At 48.5% G+C, this 18114-nt stretch overlaps 1 protein-coding gene across 4 annotated transcripts in view; it reads right to left on the bottom strand.

Moving 5' to 3' along the window:
• KCTD17 (potassium channel tetramerization domain containing 17) overlaps positions 1-17547 on the bottom strand; it is a 39526-nt gene extending 21979 nt beyond the window's left edge. For 2 of the 4 annotated variants that reach the window (XM_073644381.1, XM_073644382.1), the window contains exons 1-3: positions 16918-17538; positions 16645-16753; positions 3645-3730 (exon numbers count right to left, since the gene is read on the bottom strand). In XM_073644381.1, the coding sequence (XP_073500482.1) occupies positions 3645-3730; positions 16645-16753; positions 16918-17103 (381 nt within the window). In that variant the 5' untranslated portion in view covers positions 17104-17538. Of the gene's footprint in view, positions 1-3644; positions 3731-16644; positions 16754-16917 lie in introns of all 4 variants that reach the window. The other 2 variants (XR_012247782.1, XM_073644383.1) reach the window with 2 other exon arrangements.
• Between the last annotated feature and the right edge of the window lie 567 nt (positions 17548-18114).

Below are 18114 nucleotides of genomic sequence, written 5' to 3'. Positions count from 1 at the left end.
GTGACCGTGGCTGCTCAAATATTTGGGCATCGCTACATGCGACCTCCTCTTGCCCCGCTTCAAGTGGACCGGGCGAGAGGCCCGAATCTATAAATGGAAAAGTGAACAGCTCTTCAGAGTGTCCAAGTGTGGGATCAGTTGTCTCCGGGCACTCGGCATGGTAGGAGGAAGGAGAATCAGGGTGAGGAATATGTGGTCCAGACTCACAGCTACTGAGACTTGACCGTGTGGAAGACAGGGTGGTGGTGGTGGTGGTGGTGGCTAAGTGACTGGAAGCATTATCCGCTATCCAACCAACAACCTTTTGATACTGCTCTGAGTTCAATAGTGGTGTGCTGCTGTCCCCTAGGAATTGGGACAGGAAGGTCGGGCGAGAAGATGTGGGTGTTAGCTGTGGCACAATTTCAGCTTGCCCATGGCCTTGTCCTCGGCCTCTGCATGCACCATCACGTCCAGTTCCCCGTCCCTTGCCACGTGCCTTGCCCATTTTAAATGGAGGACAGTATCTTCCACGCTCACTACAAATTACTGAGTTTGGAGCGAACTTATATGTGATCCGTGTGATAGAGAAAACAGAGTTTTAAATACCTGGCCTGTAGGTAAGTAGTTTGAACAGCAAACTGCGGTGAATTGCTTCAATGACACACTAAAGGAAATTTTTAATGGAGGCCAGAAATGGCAGTATTTTCTGACAACGTATAAGTGATCCGTGTGACGGAGAAAACAGAGTTTTAAATATCTGGCCTGTAGGTAAGTAGTTTGAACAGCAAACTGGTGTGAATTGCTTCACTGACACACTGAAAGAAATTTTTAATGGAGGCCACAAATGGCAGTATTTTCTGACAACGTATATGTGATCCGTGTGACGGAGAAAACACAGTTTTAAATACCTGGATTTCTAGCGCTGTAATATGGAAAGGACCTGGCTGTATTCTGCAGTGCTAACAAGCAAATGGCGCAGAAAAAATGGTGTTCTCTGGATTGCTTTTTAAGCAAATAATGAGGATTAAGATCCCAAAAAAGTATTCCTGGCCCCTGAGACCTGGGCCTTTGTATAGAAATATCTAACAGCAGCAGAAGGCAGAACTGGAATGGAGCCGCTATATGCACTGCAGTCTGCTATATACACTGCCTGCCTATATACCCTGCCTGCCTGATATCTCTGCAGATAGATTAGTCCTCAGAAGGACTGTTTGTTAAGATGGATATGTGTAATGTACGGTTTTTCTCCCTACACTACCTAATACACAAGCAAATCTGTCCCTGACGCAACAGCACCTCTCCCTACTCTGCCTGATCGGGAGTGACTGTGATGAGCACAGCGGCGCCAGGTCTGATATAGACCTGATGACGCTGTGCGGCCATCCAATCACTGTAATGTCACAACCACCATGCCTGCGGCATTACAATGACTGGCAGGCAATCCCTGCATGTTGATTGGCGCTCTAAAGAGCGCCAAACATGCAGGGAGGGGACCCGAGCTCCCACCCAGCAACCGCGGAAATACTCAGTGAGTGCCGAGCATCTCGAGCAGTGAGATGCTCGGGCGAGCACCGAGCAGTAGCGAGCATGCTCGCTCATCACTATTAATTTGTGAAAAAAACTATTAAACACTTCTATTTTTTATTTCTCTTACTTATTTTTACTATGCAGCATTTTTTCCACAATTTTTGCACAGTACTTATATCTAGCAATGGAAAATTTCCAATACGTTTTCATTGATTTAGGTTGGGGCTGTGAATACTTTCTACTAAAGCCCTTCCACGCTCAGTCACCATGATGTTTTTAGAGTCAATTCTCCTGAAGAAGCTGAGATGGTGAAACTCAGGGTCGGCTATTTAATTGACATGCCACGTGAAAATGGTTTGATGTGTTTAGTGTGACAAGTGAACTCTAATTGATAGGTCTGCAAAAACCAGAATAATGGTCTGGACACAGACTTCATGAATACACTATCTGACGTCTACTTCATGGTGACTTGGTGAAGGCTAAACGAGAATAGAATATAATCATGTTGGACACTGAGCCGTAAAATTGGATTTTACCACTACACTGAAGGTGATTTGGACTCTGTCTTAGGCCAGTTTCACACATTCTGATTTTTCTGGTACCGGAAAAACCTGTACTGGAGATATCCGTGTCTATGTGTGGCACACGTCTCGTAACAGGAGCACACGTACCGGCGCCTGGGAATCTGTGTACAGTTAGCGCTGCTCCCAAGGGCCAGATGCTGAATGCTGCCCTCATCATTGTCCCTTGCTCGCACTGCAATCAGCATGAGCAAGGGACAATGTGGGGAGTAGTAGTGTCTGCTCCCGAAGTGTCCATGTGTAAAAATAAGAATAAAATAATAAAATCCTTATACTCACCTGTCCGGAGATGTCCCCCGCTGTAATCCTCTGACGCTGAGGAGCGGGGAGAATAAGCCGCTGCCGTGAGTGGGGCCCTGCACTGAGCGGAACTCACTGAGTGACAGGACACCGCTCCTAAGCTCAGCGCAGCTCCAGGGCTCGCTCACTGGAGCGGCTCATTCTCCCTGGCTCCTCGGCGTCAGCGGTCAGAGGATTACAGCGGGGGACATTTCTGGACAGGTGAGTATAAGGATTTTATTATTTTATTCTTATTTTTACACATGGACACTGTGGGAACAGACTACTACTCCCAACATTGTCCTTTGCTCATGCTGATCACAGTGCGAGCAAAGGACAATGATGAGGGCAGTGTTCAGCTCCCGGCACTTGGAAACAGAGCTAACTGTACACTGATTCCCAAGTGCCGATATGTGTCACACTGATGACACATGCATGTCATCTGTGTGTGTTCAGTGTGGGACATTTTGCAGACTGTGCAGAGTGTAAATAATGGATATGTCAGTGTGTGGAGCACACAGACACACAGTCTGTGGATACACACTGACATGTGACCAGACCCATAGATTTGAACGCGTCTACATGTGTCAGTGTCTCCGGTACGTGTGGAAACTGTCACCACACGTACTGGACACACTGATGTGTGAAAGAGGCCTTATCTTTACCTGTGACTTTGAAAGTATATTTTGCCAGAAGCACTGTTTGTAATGTGCATATCTATAGTGGGTGCAGGGGTTAAATCTTACCTAACCCCTGGAGCCCAAGGGCCCAAAAGGTCGATTTGACTCAAATAAAAAACCAATGCAAAAAAAGGACTAATTAAGACATATAAAACTAGAAAAAATAAAGCCGGTCAGCTCACCAATTAGTTGGGCGTAGTAGATATGGAGTGCTCAGAAGCCATGCACGGATCCAGTCAGAGCAGCTGTATGTGAACAAGGAAAGAGGCAGGACGATCTGGCGAAAATAGGGCTTTCTTCCAAAAGTAAAACTTAGCATTTATTTAAGTGATAAAAACTTCAAAAATATAGGCAGTAAGGTATAGAGTACTGTTAGTGGGACCTACGCGTTTCGACAATCTGTCTTACTCATGGTCTAAGCCTTATTTTTGCTGGATCGCCCTGCCTCTTTCATAATTAAGATATATGGTGGCTTTCTTTGAGTTTTTTTTTACATTGGGGCTCATTACATTCAAGTTACACCACTGTTATCTATATTTATTTTCCTAACAATTAACTGCTGGGATATTGTACAGTCTTATCACTATTGTATTACCTTATTGATTTCAGCCTCCTCCAATTTCCCATGAATTATTTTGACCAAAGAAGCAATGTTGTAAAACTCGGCCTCTTCTAACACTCCTGCAACGGATACAGCATCATAAACGAGGGATAAAAAAAAAGAAGAATATTATTAAAAATAAATACAAATACAGTATGTTAAGCAGTGAGAAAACTACATTTTTTCTAAATATCAGCAACATCCTAACCATTGTGAGCCCTCGCAGGCAGGGTCCTCGCTCCTCCTGTTCCAGTCGCCATCGCGTTTTTGTTCAAGATTATTGTAATTGTTTTTGCTATATATACCTCCTTTTTTCACATGTAAAGCGCCATGGAATAAATGGCGCTATAATAAATAATAATAATAAAATAATAATAATAACCATGATACAAAATATTGAGTTTTTACAAAAGGATATGACGCGCCCCTGGGCCTGCTGTGTCGCGCAGCGTCTCGCGCACGGGGGCTTACCCGGAACCGGATCAGATGAGGGTTGTAGTCTCCGAGTGGCGGGGACCCGGTCCGTGCCCAGGGAGTCAAACTCAGTGTGTGGCAGTCTTGATAGGTGTTATTTGAGTGTAGACTACGCCACCCGTTGATTTGCAGCTATGGAGCTGCCGCTGCAGGGCAGACCGCTGAGGCCGGTGTAGAATTGTGCAGCGTGATAGTATAACCCCCAACGGGAGGGGTATGGCCTCAGGGCAGCCGACGTGGAAGATGGGGGTAGCAGGAACCACTCAGAGACGGTGCGGTGTAATTCAGGGTCTTTACTGGTAACAACGATAGACCTTCCCGGAGTACTTGCTAGCGAACGGGGCCTGGTCAGTCCTTGAGCAGATGGGATCTCCCCTGGCCAGGCGGAGTTGTAGGCCTCCCAAACTGACTGTACTCTTCTGGCTACCTTGCTAGAAGCGGATATAAGTAGCCCACGTCCCTGAGTGTGCCGTGTGGTGCTCACCCGTATGGCCGGTGACTCGGGGCCTTCTAATGGCTTCCGCTCCACGATGGCGGTGCTGGTCCCACGCGTGTGACCTTGCCTTCGGGTTTCTGGGCCTGAGGACCTGAAATCCCCTGCCGGTCGGCTTCTGCTGCTGGGTAAGAGTTAGTCCCCACAGCCTCGGACGCCGGGTCCGGTAAGAAAGCTTCTCAGTCAGGGCGAGCTCTGCAGCTGCCAGCCCCTGACTCGTAGTAGTATTGCTCCCACTGAGCTTCTGCTGTTTCTTCCTATGACTGTTTCTCGTCTCTACTCTCCTTGACTCCTAACCCTGCCTCAGCCCCGGGTTTATATAGGGGAAGTTCTTCCCCTCCCAAGACTGGGCAGAAGGTGTGGCATGCACAGGATCCCTGACCAAAGGACCTCCCACCTGCTCTCAGACATAACATTACATTACTGTGGAAACCAGACCCCTGGGGTGCCACATTCCCCCCTAGTGAAATTTAGTACTCCGGGACTAAACATATTTTAGAAAAACATAACAAGATATAACAACAATAATAGTACAATAAGAAGAAACACATAAAGGTGGTCACGGCATGTCCGTAACCGGGTGCAGTCTTTGAAGAAAAGCAAGGTGTCCATTTCACCAAAACAGGGAGACGTAACCAGGTAGGGGTTTGTCCTGCCCCGAGTCCTTAACAGTCTTTAGTCCGTCCTGGGTTACGCTCCAACTATGTACAAAGGATTCCCGGTAAATCCACCAAGGACTCCTACAAATAACTAGAAACACAAAATTATACACAAGCAACAATACACAGGTAAACATAAATAAAACAATTTATACACTTCAAATCCTCCAACGTGCGGGTAACTGGCCTCTAGTGGCCCTAGTGGACCTACGGAGCTGACTGTCTAGCCCTGAACTACAGGGTGTAGGAGCTGTCAAGGGTAAACTGGGCAGCTGTCTACCGGCTCTTTGGCTCACTAGGGATATGGCAGGCTCACTGCAAGCAGAGGGTTGATCCTCCTGGTCTGCGGGTGTGGGGTCTTCTGCCTCCTGGACCGGCTGTTCTTCCAGCTCTACCTGTTGCTCCGTAGGTGCTTGGGATGCTGGTTGGGGGAAGGTGAGTACGGGTACCACAACTGCACCATTGACTTGAGTCCAAGACCGAGGGAAGTCCCCGAGCACAGTACTAACCATATCTTCCCTTTCCTCTACGGGTCGATGGTCTTCTTGTTCCTCTTCAGGGTTCCTCAGTTGTTCGGGACACTTCTTCAGGTGGTCCCGGGATACAATGGCTGTGGTTTCCCCTCCGTCTTTACTGATGGTACAAACCTTCGGGTTCTCGTGGCTTGAGGGCAGTACGGTGTACGGGTCCTTCTCCCACTGGTCGTCCAACTTGTGGAGCCGTCTCTTCCTCTTCAAGACCTGCTCTCCGGGTACCAGGGGAACAGCGGGAGCATACTGGTTGCAAGTTTTCTCTTGTCTTTCCCTAGCCTGACAGAGACTTCGCTCCACGCTCTCCTGTACTCTCCGGTACTGCTGCTGCCTCTCTGTGTCCCAGTCTGCTTCTGGTGAAGTGTCCTCGGGTGTCAGGACTCCCATTTCCAGGTCAACAGGTAACTTACCAGGTCTTGCCCTCATTAGGTAAGCCGGGGTACAGTTGGTGGAACCTACCGGGATGTGGTTGTATAGGTCCACCAGATCGGGCAACTTCTCAGGCCACAGACTGCGTTCTTCCAGGGGCAACGTTTTTAGAAGATCCATTACCACCTGGTTCATTTTCTCACAAAGTCCATTAGTTTGCGGATGGTAGGGTGTCGTCCTTATCTTCCGGCAGCCATACAGATTGCAGAATTCCTGGAAGACCTCCGCTTCAAAGGCAGGTCCCTGGTCCGTCAGCACTTGGTCCGGGTACCCGTGTGGACGGCAGAAGTGCTGCTGGAAGGCTCTAGCTGCTGTTTGAGCCGTTAAGTCCTTGACGGGGACGACAACCAAGAACCGGGAGTAATGATCCACGATGGTTAACGCGTAGACGTAGCCACTTCTGCTTGGGGTCAGTTTTACATGATCCAAGGCTCCCAGTTCCAACGGTTGCCGGGTGACGATGGACTGCAGGGGAGTCTTCTGGCTGGCACGGTCCTTCCTTCTCAGGTTGCACGGGCCACAGTCTCTGCACCACTTCTCAATGGTTCCCCTCATGCCTACCCAGTGGAATCGCTCGCGCAGCAGGAACTCCAGCTTCTTCCACCCGAAGTGTCCAGCTCCGTCGTGGTATGCCTCCATCACCATGGCTGCGTCTCTTCGTGGCACCACTACTTGCCAGAGTAGTTCATGCGTCCGGGAGTTAACCATTCTGCGGCACAACTTCCCCTTGTAAAGGAACAGTCGACTCTTCTCTGCCCATAGTTGTTTGGCTTCCTCCGGAGCGTCTGGTTCAAGGCAAGCCTCCGGGCGAGTCAGCATCTCCTTCACCAGTCGGACGGCAGGGTCGCTGTCTTGCGTTTCCGCCCAGTTGTAGTGAGGTAAGGGGTTCAACGTAGCAGCCTGCTTACTCCTTACCCGGTGGGAATACTGGATAGTCCCATGACGGTGGAACGCAGGGAGTTCAACTTCTTCCAGTCCCTCCGGATCTTCTCCTTCGTCCGGCAGGTTGGGCATCCTGGACAGGGCGTCCGCGTTGGTATTGGAGCGTCCGGCCCGGTATTTGATTGTGAACTCGTAGTTGGACAGACGGGCCATCCACCTCTGTTCCAGGGCACCGAGTCTTGCCGTGTCCAGGTGTGTCAACGGGTTGTTATCCGTGTACACGGTGAACCGGGAAGAAGCGAGGTAATGCTTAAAGCGCTCGGTGACTGCCCATACTACGGCCAGGAACTCTAGCTTAAATGAGCTGTAATTCTCGGGGTTCCTTTCGGTGGGTTGCAGCTTTCGGCTGGCGTAGGCGATTACTCGTTCCTTCCCCTGCTGGATCTGGGACAGTACGGCTCCTAGCCCGATGTTACTGGCGTCGGTGTAGAGGATAAAGGGCTGGCTATAATCCGGGTACGCCAGGATTTCGTCCCCCGTGAGGGCCATCTTCAGCTGGCGGAAGGACTCTTCTTCCAGCTCCTCCCATTTGAAGGGCGGCTTCTGGTTCTTGGCCTTCCGGGACTGGCCTATCAGGAGGTCCTGCATAGGTGCTGCCTTTTTGGTGAAACCGGGAATAAACCTTCGGTAGTAGCCTACCAACCCGAGGAACTGCCGCACTTCTTTTACGCTGGAGGGGCTTGGCCATTCCTTAATTGAGGTGATCTTATCAGGGTCGGGAGCCACTCCGTCAGCGCTCACCACGTGTCCCAGGTACTGCACCTTTGGTTTCAGAAGGTGACACTTGGAGGGTTTCACCTTTAGGCCGTAACTCGCCAGAGCTTCGAACACTTCCGCCAGGTGTTTCAGGTGGTCCTCATACGTCTTGGAATATACGATAACATCGTCCAGGTACAACAGGACCGTCTCGAAGTTTCTGTGGCCCAGACAACACTCCATTAGTCGTTGGAAGGTTCCTGGTGCGTTGCAGAGTCCGAACGGCATGCAGGTGAACTCGCTAAGTCCCATCGGGGTGGTGAATGCGGTCTTCTCCCGGTCCGCCTCTGCTACAGGAACCTGCCAATACCCGCTAGTGAGATCCAAGGTAGAGAAGAAGTTAGCAGATCTTAAAGCAGCCAATGACTCCTCTATCCTTGGTAAGGGGTACGCATCCTTGTGTGTGATACGGTTGATTTTCCGGTAATCTACACACATCCTCATGGTGTTGTCTTTTTTTCTTACTAAGACTAGTGGAGCTGCCCAGGGGCTACAGCTATCCCTGATCACCCCAGCCTCCTTCATGTCTCTAAGCATCCCCTTGGCGTGTTGGTAGTGGGCAGGGGGTACGGGTCGATACCTTATAGGAGGATGGTCTCCCGTGGGGATGTGGTGTTCTACCCCCTTGACTCGCCCGAAGTCTAACGGGTGTTTACTGAACACTCTCTCGTACTCTTGAACCACCCGATAGACTCCTTGTTTCTGGTGTGCGGGAGTGGAGTCAGTACCCAGATGTAGTTGCTGACACCAGTCCTCCATGTTTTTCTTAGAGCCGTTACCTTCCTCCGGGTGAGATGGAGGCAAGGGTTCCACAGATTGTATAGAATTTTGGTTAATGGTATATAATTTGGCTAGCGTGGCATACCGGGGCAGGTACACTTCCCTCTCCCCGATATTTATTATGCGAACGGGCACCCTCCCATGGCGTACATCAACCACCCCCCGTGCTGTCAAAATGGTGGGCCTACTGTCCGAGTAAACTGGTTCTACCATTGCCTGGTAATCCCTACCTCTCAGACCAATAGCTGCCCGGCAACAAATCATCATTTCACTTTTTGGGGGCATGGCAATAGGAAAAGGGTCACACATTCTTACGCTACCAATCTCACCGCTGGAGAGTTCCACCTGTTGCTGTCGCATCAGTGCCCGGATCTCTTTCTGGAGCACCCGCTGCTCACCGGAGCTGGCGTTCTTGGCAACCTGCTGTAAAAGGAAAATCACCTCTGCAAGACAATTTTCAATTACATTAGTTCCTAGAGTTATTTTTGGGTGACTCTCATGTTTGTCAATATCTACAATGATCAGTCCCTGTGCCGCCAGTTCGACTCTACTGATTTTGATGGTCACCTCTTTAAATCCGATCTGTGGCACGGGCTGGCCATTGCTGGCGATGATACTCAAGTCGTCGTCAGGGTAGCGGGTAATATCCGAGTCATTCCAGTACTGCTTAAAGAGCACGTACGGGATGGTGGTGACCTGTGACCCGGTGTCCAGTAGGGCACTCATGGGAATGCCATCCAGTACCACAGGCAAGACTGGACGTCCTCCCACATATCTGTCGCGCCAGTTCGATGGGCCTGGTGATCTTTTTCCTGGGGGTTGGCCCTCTACCCCAGGTTGTGCCCGTTTAAAGAACAGTACCTTGCCATATGTCCGGGTTGATTGCAGCGGCGGCAGATGGGTCGTCCGTCTTCGCTGTATCGGTCACTGGGTCTTCCTCTGGCCGGTGGGGTCCTCCTTGGTCGACGCTACGGGATGTCCTCCGGTCCGGATGCCAGCTGGATCTTCCCTGGGGTGGAAACCTGTAAAGACTGCACAGTTCGGGTTAGCGCAGCAACGCTCTTAGCTAGCTCTTGGACCTGATGGTGTAGGTCTGGAGCCGGGTCATTGTCCAAAGCCTGCGCATCAGCTCCCACAGGCCCTGCCGACAAGGGCGCCGCCTCCTGGTGGTAAGTGATAGCTGGGCGCCTGTGGGTCACAACGCCACCCGGTGCCGGTTCTCGAAGCACCCGGATGGCTCTGTCCTTGAACTGTGCAAAGCCCAGATGGGGATCCTGTAAGGCCATCGCCCGCAACTGGGTTCGGTGGGCATTACAATATAGTCCCTCTATAAATTGTTCGGTCAACAGCCTGTCCTCGTTTCCCACTCCATCAGGGTCGGTCTGCTTAATGGCCCTCAGGGCCTCTTGTAGGTTTAGTGCATAGTCCCTTATACTCTCATGCGCTCGCTGCTTGCACCCGTAGAATCTAAGCTTAATCTCGGCTGAGGTGCGGGTATCAAAGGTATCCTTCAGCCGGGTTAGTATCCCTGCGACAGTCTTCCTCCCAGGTGGCCAGGATTTTACTTCCCTTTTGGCTGCCCCGGTTAGTTGGGCCACCAGGATGCTCACTTTTTGCTCTTCTGTGAGGGGGTACACCTGGAAGAGGCTATCCAGCTTTTCTCTAAAGTCATGCAGGGTATGTGACTCCCCTGAGTACTGGGGTAGCCAAGCTGCTCCCGGGATATAGGGCATGGTGAAGGGCATAACTGCAGCAGCGGTGGCGCTGGCGGGGGTTGAGGCAGTGAAGCTCTCCTCCGCATCCGACATCTTCCTCCCCCCTAGTGGACCGTGGTCTACCTTGCGATGATCCTGTTCCGTAGGCCGCGGCTCCGCAGTAGATCGTCAGGGTTGAGGACCTTCCGTCGCACTCCGGTGACGTCGGCGTCTGCTGGGCTCCTTCCAGGACCTTACGCAACGTCCGGACGTGAGGCGGGGCTTCAGTTCTCGCGCGCTTTCGGAGTCCACGCCCCTCTTCTTCCCGCGCGGCGTCCTCAAGATGGCGTCCAATGGCGGGAAAACTCCACGGATGGCGGGAAGAAGGCCGAAGATGGCGCCGGATGGCGGGAAAACTTCGCGGATGGCGGGAATAAGGCAGAAGATGGCGCAGGATGGCGGGAAACCTCACCACTGGTAAGTTTGAACAGTCTTTGCTTTTCAGGCACGCAGTACCCGGTGGTTGCGGGCACGAAATCCTGCCGACTACGCCAAAGTTGACGCGCCCCTGGGCCTGCTGTGTCGCGCAGCGTCTCGCGCACGGGGGCTTACCCGGAACCGGATCAGATGAGGGTTGTAGTCTCCGAGTGGCGGGGACCCGGTCCGTGCCCAGGGAGTCAAACTCAGTGTGTGGCAGTCTTGATAGGTGTTATTTGAGTGTCGACTACGCCACCCGTTGATTTGCAGCTATGGAGCTGCCGCTGCAGGGCAGACCGCTGAGGCCGGTGTAGAATTGTGCAGCGTGATAGTATAACCCCCAACGGGAGGGGTATGGCCTCAGGGCAGCCGACGTGGAAGATGGGGGTAGCAGGAACCACTCAGAGACGGTGCGGTGTAATTCAGGGTCTTTACTGGTAACAACGATAGACCTTCCCGGAGTACTTGCTAGCGAACGGGGCCTGGTCAGTCCTTGAGCAGATGGGATCTCCCCTGGCCAGGCGGAGTTGTAGGCCTCCCAAACTGACTGTACTCTTCTGGCTACCTTGCTAGAAGCGGATATAAGTAGCCCACGTCCCTGAGTGTGCCGTGTGGTGCTCACCCGTATGGCCGGTGACTCGGGGCCTTCTAATGTCTTCCGCTCCACGATGGCGGTGCTGGTCCCACGCGTGTGACCTTGCCTTCGGGTTTCTGGGCCTGAGGACCTGAAATCCCCTGCCGGTCGGCTTCTGCTGCTGGGTAAGAGTTAGTCCCCACAGCCTCGGACGCCGAGTCCGGTAAGAAAGCTTCTCAGTCAGGGCGAGCTCTGCAGCTGCCAGCCCCTGACTCGTAGTAGTATTGCTCCCACTGAGCTTCTGCTGTTTCTTCCTATGACTGTTTCTCGTCTCTACTCTCCTTGACTCCTAACCCTGCCTCAGCCCCGGGTTTATATAGGGGAAGTTCTTCCCCTCCCAAGACTGGGCAGGAGGTGTGGCATGCACAGGATCCCTGACCAAAGGACCTCCCACCTGCTCTCAGACATAACATTACATTACTGTGGAAACCAGACCCCTGGGGTGCCACAGATACATACTAAAGTTAAGCAAAAATATTCACAGGACCCTGGTACAGAGTTGCTGGGGGCGAACTGCTGGGGGCGAAACATCCAATTCCCATGAAAAAATATTCACAGGACCCTGGTATAGAGGTCACGTTGGTCACCTCCTAATACCTGTAGGAGCCATCTTCCAGGTGGTGTCCATGATTTTCATGGAAATTGGATGTTTCGCCCCCAGCAGTTCGCCCCCAGCAATTCGCTTCCGGGTACATTTCGCTCCGCACATTTCGTCCCCAGCATTTGGCCCCCAGGATGTTTTGCCCCCCGGGGGTGAAATGTACCTGGGGGCGATCTGATGGGGGCGAACTGCTGGGGGCGAAACTTCCTATAACCAATTTTCATGTACTCTTTCAATTGAATGGGTAATTTTGATCTGTGACTCCAATCAAAAACAGACATGTCTGTGTGAGTTTTTGCAGACATATAGCTAACAAAAAACAATGGACATGTGATTACTACCATGGTACTTTTACATCGACCAAGTGCCAAACAATGGTCACAGACTAAGTACATCACTTTGTATTTGTCCTTTGTATTAGTCCACGTTCACACGATCAGTATTTGGTCAGTATTTTACCTCAGTATTTGTAAGTCAAAACCAGGAGTGGAACAATCAGAGGAAAAGTATAATAGAAACACGTCACCACTTCTGTATTTATCACCCACTCCTGGTTTTATCTTACAAATACTGAGGTAAAAAATTCACCAAATATTCAGTCTGAGCATGTGGGCTTATTGTGGCTCGGGTTTGCTCACTCTATATAAAATATGAAAAATTGGTCCCATTCTCATCCAGAAAAGTGGTATGATTTTTTCTCTCACTCGTAATCCGTGTGCTGTACATTATTTTACTCAGCAGTTATTAATCATTTACAGTTTCCTATGCAACAGAATTGTAATGTAGCCGTACATATCGAGTGCTATAGTAATGGTCCGTACGGCATGGGATTTTTTTTCTCGCACTGTCCGATTTCGGAGTGAAATCTCAGCATGCTGTGATTTTTTTTTTCATGCCGAATACAGACAAGAAAAAAAAAAATCACAGATCTGCACTGACTGATTGAATAACATTGGTCCGAGTGCAAGCCGAAGTTTTATCGGGTTACACTTGTCAAATGTATTCACTAGTGTGAGCGAGCCCTTAGAATATCACAGGAATACTCGCAGTACTAGAGATGAACTGCGCCCAAGCTGTTTAATTAAAGTCTAACTGTAAGTCGATTCATGTTGCTCAAACCGCAGCATGAACTCAGCCATGTATGCTCCGGTGTTTCAGGGAAAAACTTCATTTGAAGAGCCAGCACTGATTGGGTGCAGGGATCATATGACATAATAATGTTACGTGATCCCTGGGAGAGCCAGTACCGACACCGCTGGAAGAGCGCTGTCACCAAAGGTGAGTATAGGTGCTACAATTTTACAATGGGGAGACATTAGGATTGAGAAGGGGTTGTCTGAGTAGTGGACAACCCCTTTAACAACTGTTTTCTTGGTGTTACTAGATGACATTGAACATGTGATTGTACGGTACATTATATTATAGTGTAATGTCCTGCCAACATTCTACTACTATTATGAACACCTGTGGACTCCTAGCATTCACATTATAGGTGGTGATAGGGTGACAGAAGGAGCTTCTCCCTCTGCATAACCACTTAGATACCATTGTTGATATTGACCATGGCATCTAAGGGGTTAAACAGCTGAGATCAGCCATATTTCTTATGTTTTGCATTACAGCAGGGGAAGTTTAGCTCCTGAGCCCACCCTGTACAACTCCATTTACCTTCACCCGCACAGCAGAGCTCAGGACGCGGTTCATTAGACTTACTAGTTGGCTAAGAGACTGCTACGTAGTTTAATTACGTTTTCGTTGTGTATATGTACAAATGCAATTGTTTCAACTGTAAATATGTTTTTTGGATGCATTTAATTTGCATGTTGTCCAGACAATGGATGGCAATGCCCTGCAGCGTCGCCATGACTGGCTGCATTGTCTGGTAGCGGGAATGATGATCTTCTTGATTGTCAACTAATAAGGAGGGAGGGAGATGCAGATGGAGAGTAGGGAGAGCATGACCCTCATAAGAAGGCTGTGTATGTGGTAACATGGATGTGCTCCACCACCAAGATGTTATAAGGGAACTGCTAGGAGAAGTTTGGCGGTGCAGACTAAGAGGAGGTTTTGTGCCCAGAGGAGGGGATTGGGGTATAGTCAATGTGCAGAGTATTGAGGAACCGCTATGGGTCTGTGTGACCGCTGGACCTCTTTCACTTGCGAGAAGCATGGCATGCTAAGAGCCTCCAAAGCCTAACCTTCTACGAAGGTGGAGTAAGGCAAGGACATGTGATTATGGCTCTCAAAGGCCTGCAAAGAGGGCTGGCCAGTATACTAAGTGAACTTCTTCAAGACTAACCATTGTTTTAATTTTTATTTAATAAATCAATAGTACCCATAAAATTAAGAAGCTTTGCAATATATCTTATCAGAGAAATTTGTTTTTCTCCTCTTGGACTGATCTTTCACTCTCAAGTCACGGCTAAAATCTGTACTTAGTGAAAACAGATTTTCCCATTACTGAGATAGGAGATGACAGTTGGTGCTTATAAAGTTCTATGGAGAAGGGAGGAGCTAGAAGCAGGAACAGATATTCTTCTCCTGGTTTTCCTAAAATGGCAGTTATAGTCCTCCATAGAACTTTATGAGCACTAAATGTCATCTCCTATCTCAGTAAAGGGAAAATCTGATCAGCCCAGGAGGAGAAAAAAGCATAACATGGCCCCACATATACGCAATATAATATCCATAATATCAAACATCTTGAGAGTCTTTAGCTTGTATATGTTGTTCCTATATGTTCTTATGTTGCTTTACAATAATTGTAGACCTGCACATTATTATAGTGTATCCTACACTATTGTACTCTATATGGACAAAAGTATTGGAACACACGTCTTATTCACTTAATTCAGGTTTATTACTCAGTCCCACTGCCCCCCAGTATATAAAACCAGCCCCCCGCCATGCCATCCGCCTTTACTGACTTTTGTGAGAGAATGACTCGTTCTAAAGAGCTCAATGATACCAGCGCGGTCATGTAGTGGAACGTCACCGGTGTAATAAGTCAGTTGGTGGAATATTTAGAAGGGAACAAATTTCACAATCATCTGAGAATGGTATTATTGAAAAGTGTAAGGGGCAAACCACGTAAAGTTACAGACAGAGACGTCGACTGCTGAAGAGCAAAGGGCATAAAAGTCACCAACGCTCTGATGACATGTAAAGTCCAAACCTCCTCGGGAATTAAGATCAGCATAAAAACTGTGTCAAAACCTGAATGATGTGAATTTCCATTGCCAAGCAGTGGCATACAGCCTTATATCACCAAGCACAATGCCAAGCACCAGATTGAGTGGTGTAAGGCTGCCACCCCTAAACTCTGGAGCAGTGGAAATGTGTTTTGTGTAGTGATGGATCACACTTCTCTATCTAGTGTCTAAATGGAGGAGTTTGAGTTTGGTGAATACCAGGAGAATGTTACCTGCCTGACTGCATTGTGCCAGCTGTTAAGTTTTGGTGGAGTAGGGATAATGCCATTCACTAGTTTTTCAAGGTTCCAATAAGGAGAGATCTTAATAATTCAGCATACAAGACATTTTGAACAATTGTTTTATTTCAACATTGTGGGAACAGTTTGGGGAAGGCTCTTTTCTGCTCCCGTGCCCAGTGCACATGGTCCATAAAGACGTGGTTGGAGGAGATGTTGTGGAAGAACATGACTGGCCGCACTTAGTCCTGACCCCAACCCCATCCAATACCTTTGGGATAAACTAGAGATTGTGTGCCCGGTCCTCTCCTCTAACATCAGTGTCTGACCTCACAAATCCTCATCTGGTTTAATGGTAAAAAATTCCAACAGTCACCTTCAAATTCTTGTAAAAAGCCTTTCTAAAATACTGGAAGCTGCCATAGCTGAAAAAAAGCAAATGTGGTGTCCCAATACTTTGTCCATATAGTTTACTTTCTAGACATTTCCAAACTCTCTGCAATATAGTAATTAGATAAGAATGTAGCAGGCCACCTTTGCAGCAATTGTGGTGCAGAATAATTCTATATAATTTGGTGGGTATCTTTATATACTATGGTGCCACAGCACTTTTTTAGCACTTTCTATGCCATTAGAAAAGGAGGGGAGACTAGTGCACATAGGGTGACACCAAGGGATAAATGAAGGTGGGTGGGTGAGATGTTGCTCACCTGGTGGCGTTGTGATTTTTCACAAACTCCAATAAAAGCCTGTAGAGTTGCGCCAACAGGTAGAAGATTCCCTTCTTCTGTATAAAAATGGATAAAGTAGAGGATAAAGTAGAGGATAGGCGTTTAGAGAGGACCTGGAGACTTATAGAAGAGTGTGGATCCACTCATCTTCTACGAGCGGTGCGGTCATCTGTAAACGCCTATCCTCTACTTCACCCTCTAATTTTAACACGGCATACCTTTTTGTGAATATATATTTTGGAGCCAATATCGAAAAATAAAGTTTCATACCAAACCGTAAACTTTAGTGTGGTGAATTTCAGATCATGGATACTTATGTTAACAGAAGAAAAAGATAACAAAACTGGTAAATAAAATATTTTACCTTCGATGGATATATTCTTATCTATGACCAGTTTACCATATCGCAAGTACCGTAAGATTGCACCAAAGTACGAAGGGTCCCGGTCAATAAGAAACGCCCCAGTCTCATCCTAAACACATAAAGAGAAGATGAAGCAAAAAAAGAGAAGGAATGTTAAATAATATACAAATGTCCTCGATGATAAAACAGAAGCTAAACGTTGAGGGTAATGATGAGACAGGAACGAACAGATGGTAGAAGTCATACAAGAGAGATGAAGTGTGAATGTCTCACCGTCTCAGACAACAACTGGGACTCCTGGCAGAGACGGCAAAGAAAAGAGTTGGGCTCCTGGCAGAGGGTTTGTTTTGTAGTAAGGAACACTGTGCCTCCTACGTTCAGACGCACCCACTTTCCTCCATCAGAAGCAGTTCTCTGTGAGGCAAGGTCATCAGGAACCTCAGGTGGTGGCCTCTCCATCTTCTTATTTCATTCACTTGTATCATGCACACGTTTCCAGTAATCGCAAATCCAAATTATTTCCAGGGATCTATTCAGGCAACTACGGTAATTCCAGTTCCTACAGAACTTGGTGCCCCTGTGTGATTCCAGCGCAGCTATCGCTGATCTTCATGATTCACTCTTCGCTTGCTTCGCTCCTACAATGCGTTCACTAATTACTCTTTAATCATGACTTCTTTACCCTTTTACTCCTGTCGAGTCTCTTGCTCCAGTTCCACGGTCGTCCCGATCACCACACCCTCTCTCATGGGATAGGTTGCCACCACAGGTGTGCTTTGCTCAGATACCTATCTCATTGACTCTCTGAGTCCCATCTGTCATTGGATCATGTTTCTCGCTTCCACAACAAGCTGTCAGCAGCGACTCTCACCCTGCCAGTGCTGTTCTCTGATTTTCATTTCTGAACGTGAAACCCCTTCAATGCCAAAAGAAATTTGCCTCGTTCTAGAATTTAAAAACCACAGAGAATATAACAAGATTAAGGGAAAAAAAGTCTTGGAAATGTTATGCAATGCACAGACTACAGAAGAGTGGCTTCTACAATATTAATGCATAAGTGAAGTTAGTTGACCTCCGGAGTTGTCCCACACCTGTCCAGCAGCAGAGTTCTTTCCACCCATCACTTCTCACTGGTCCAGCTGTGGCTGGTTTCTCAGGATCGGTTCCTCAATTTATGTTATATGCAAACTGCCTCTTCAGAGAAAAAGAGGACTTGAACTCTACAGCGTGGTCTATTGGAAGCAGCAAAACTACAATTTATGTTATGAGGACCACAGGAATCAGTTCTATGCATAAGGGCAGGTGCAGACGAGCATATTTTCGGTCCGACTGTGATCCAAGAAAACACTGTATCTCACTCGGACCAATGTTATTCCATAACGCCGTGCACATGTCCAATTTTTTCTTCGAGTAGAATGCTCGAGTTTGATCTGATATTCGGATCACACTCGGCCATGCAGGTCAATGAGC

Source organism: Phyllobates terribilis, unplaced genomic scaffold (genome assembly GCF_046119375.1).
Source record: "Phyllobates terribilis strain yellow unplaced genomic scaffold, ASM4611937v1 Scaffold_8__6_contigs__length_399053987, whole genome shotgun sequence".
Classification (NCBI taxonomy): domain Eukaryota; kingdom Metazoa; phylum Chordata; class Amphibia; order Anura; family Dendrobatidae; genus Phyllobates; species Phyllobates terribilis.
The sequence above is the reverse complement of the archived record's forward strand: the minus strand, read 5'-3'. Positions and strand labels throughout refer to the sequence as shown.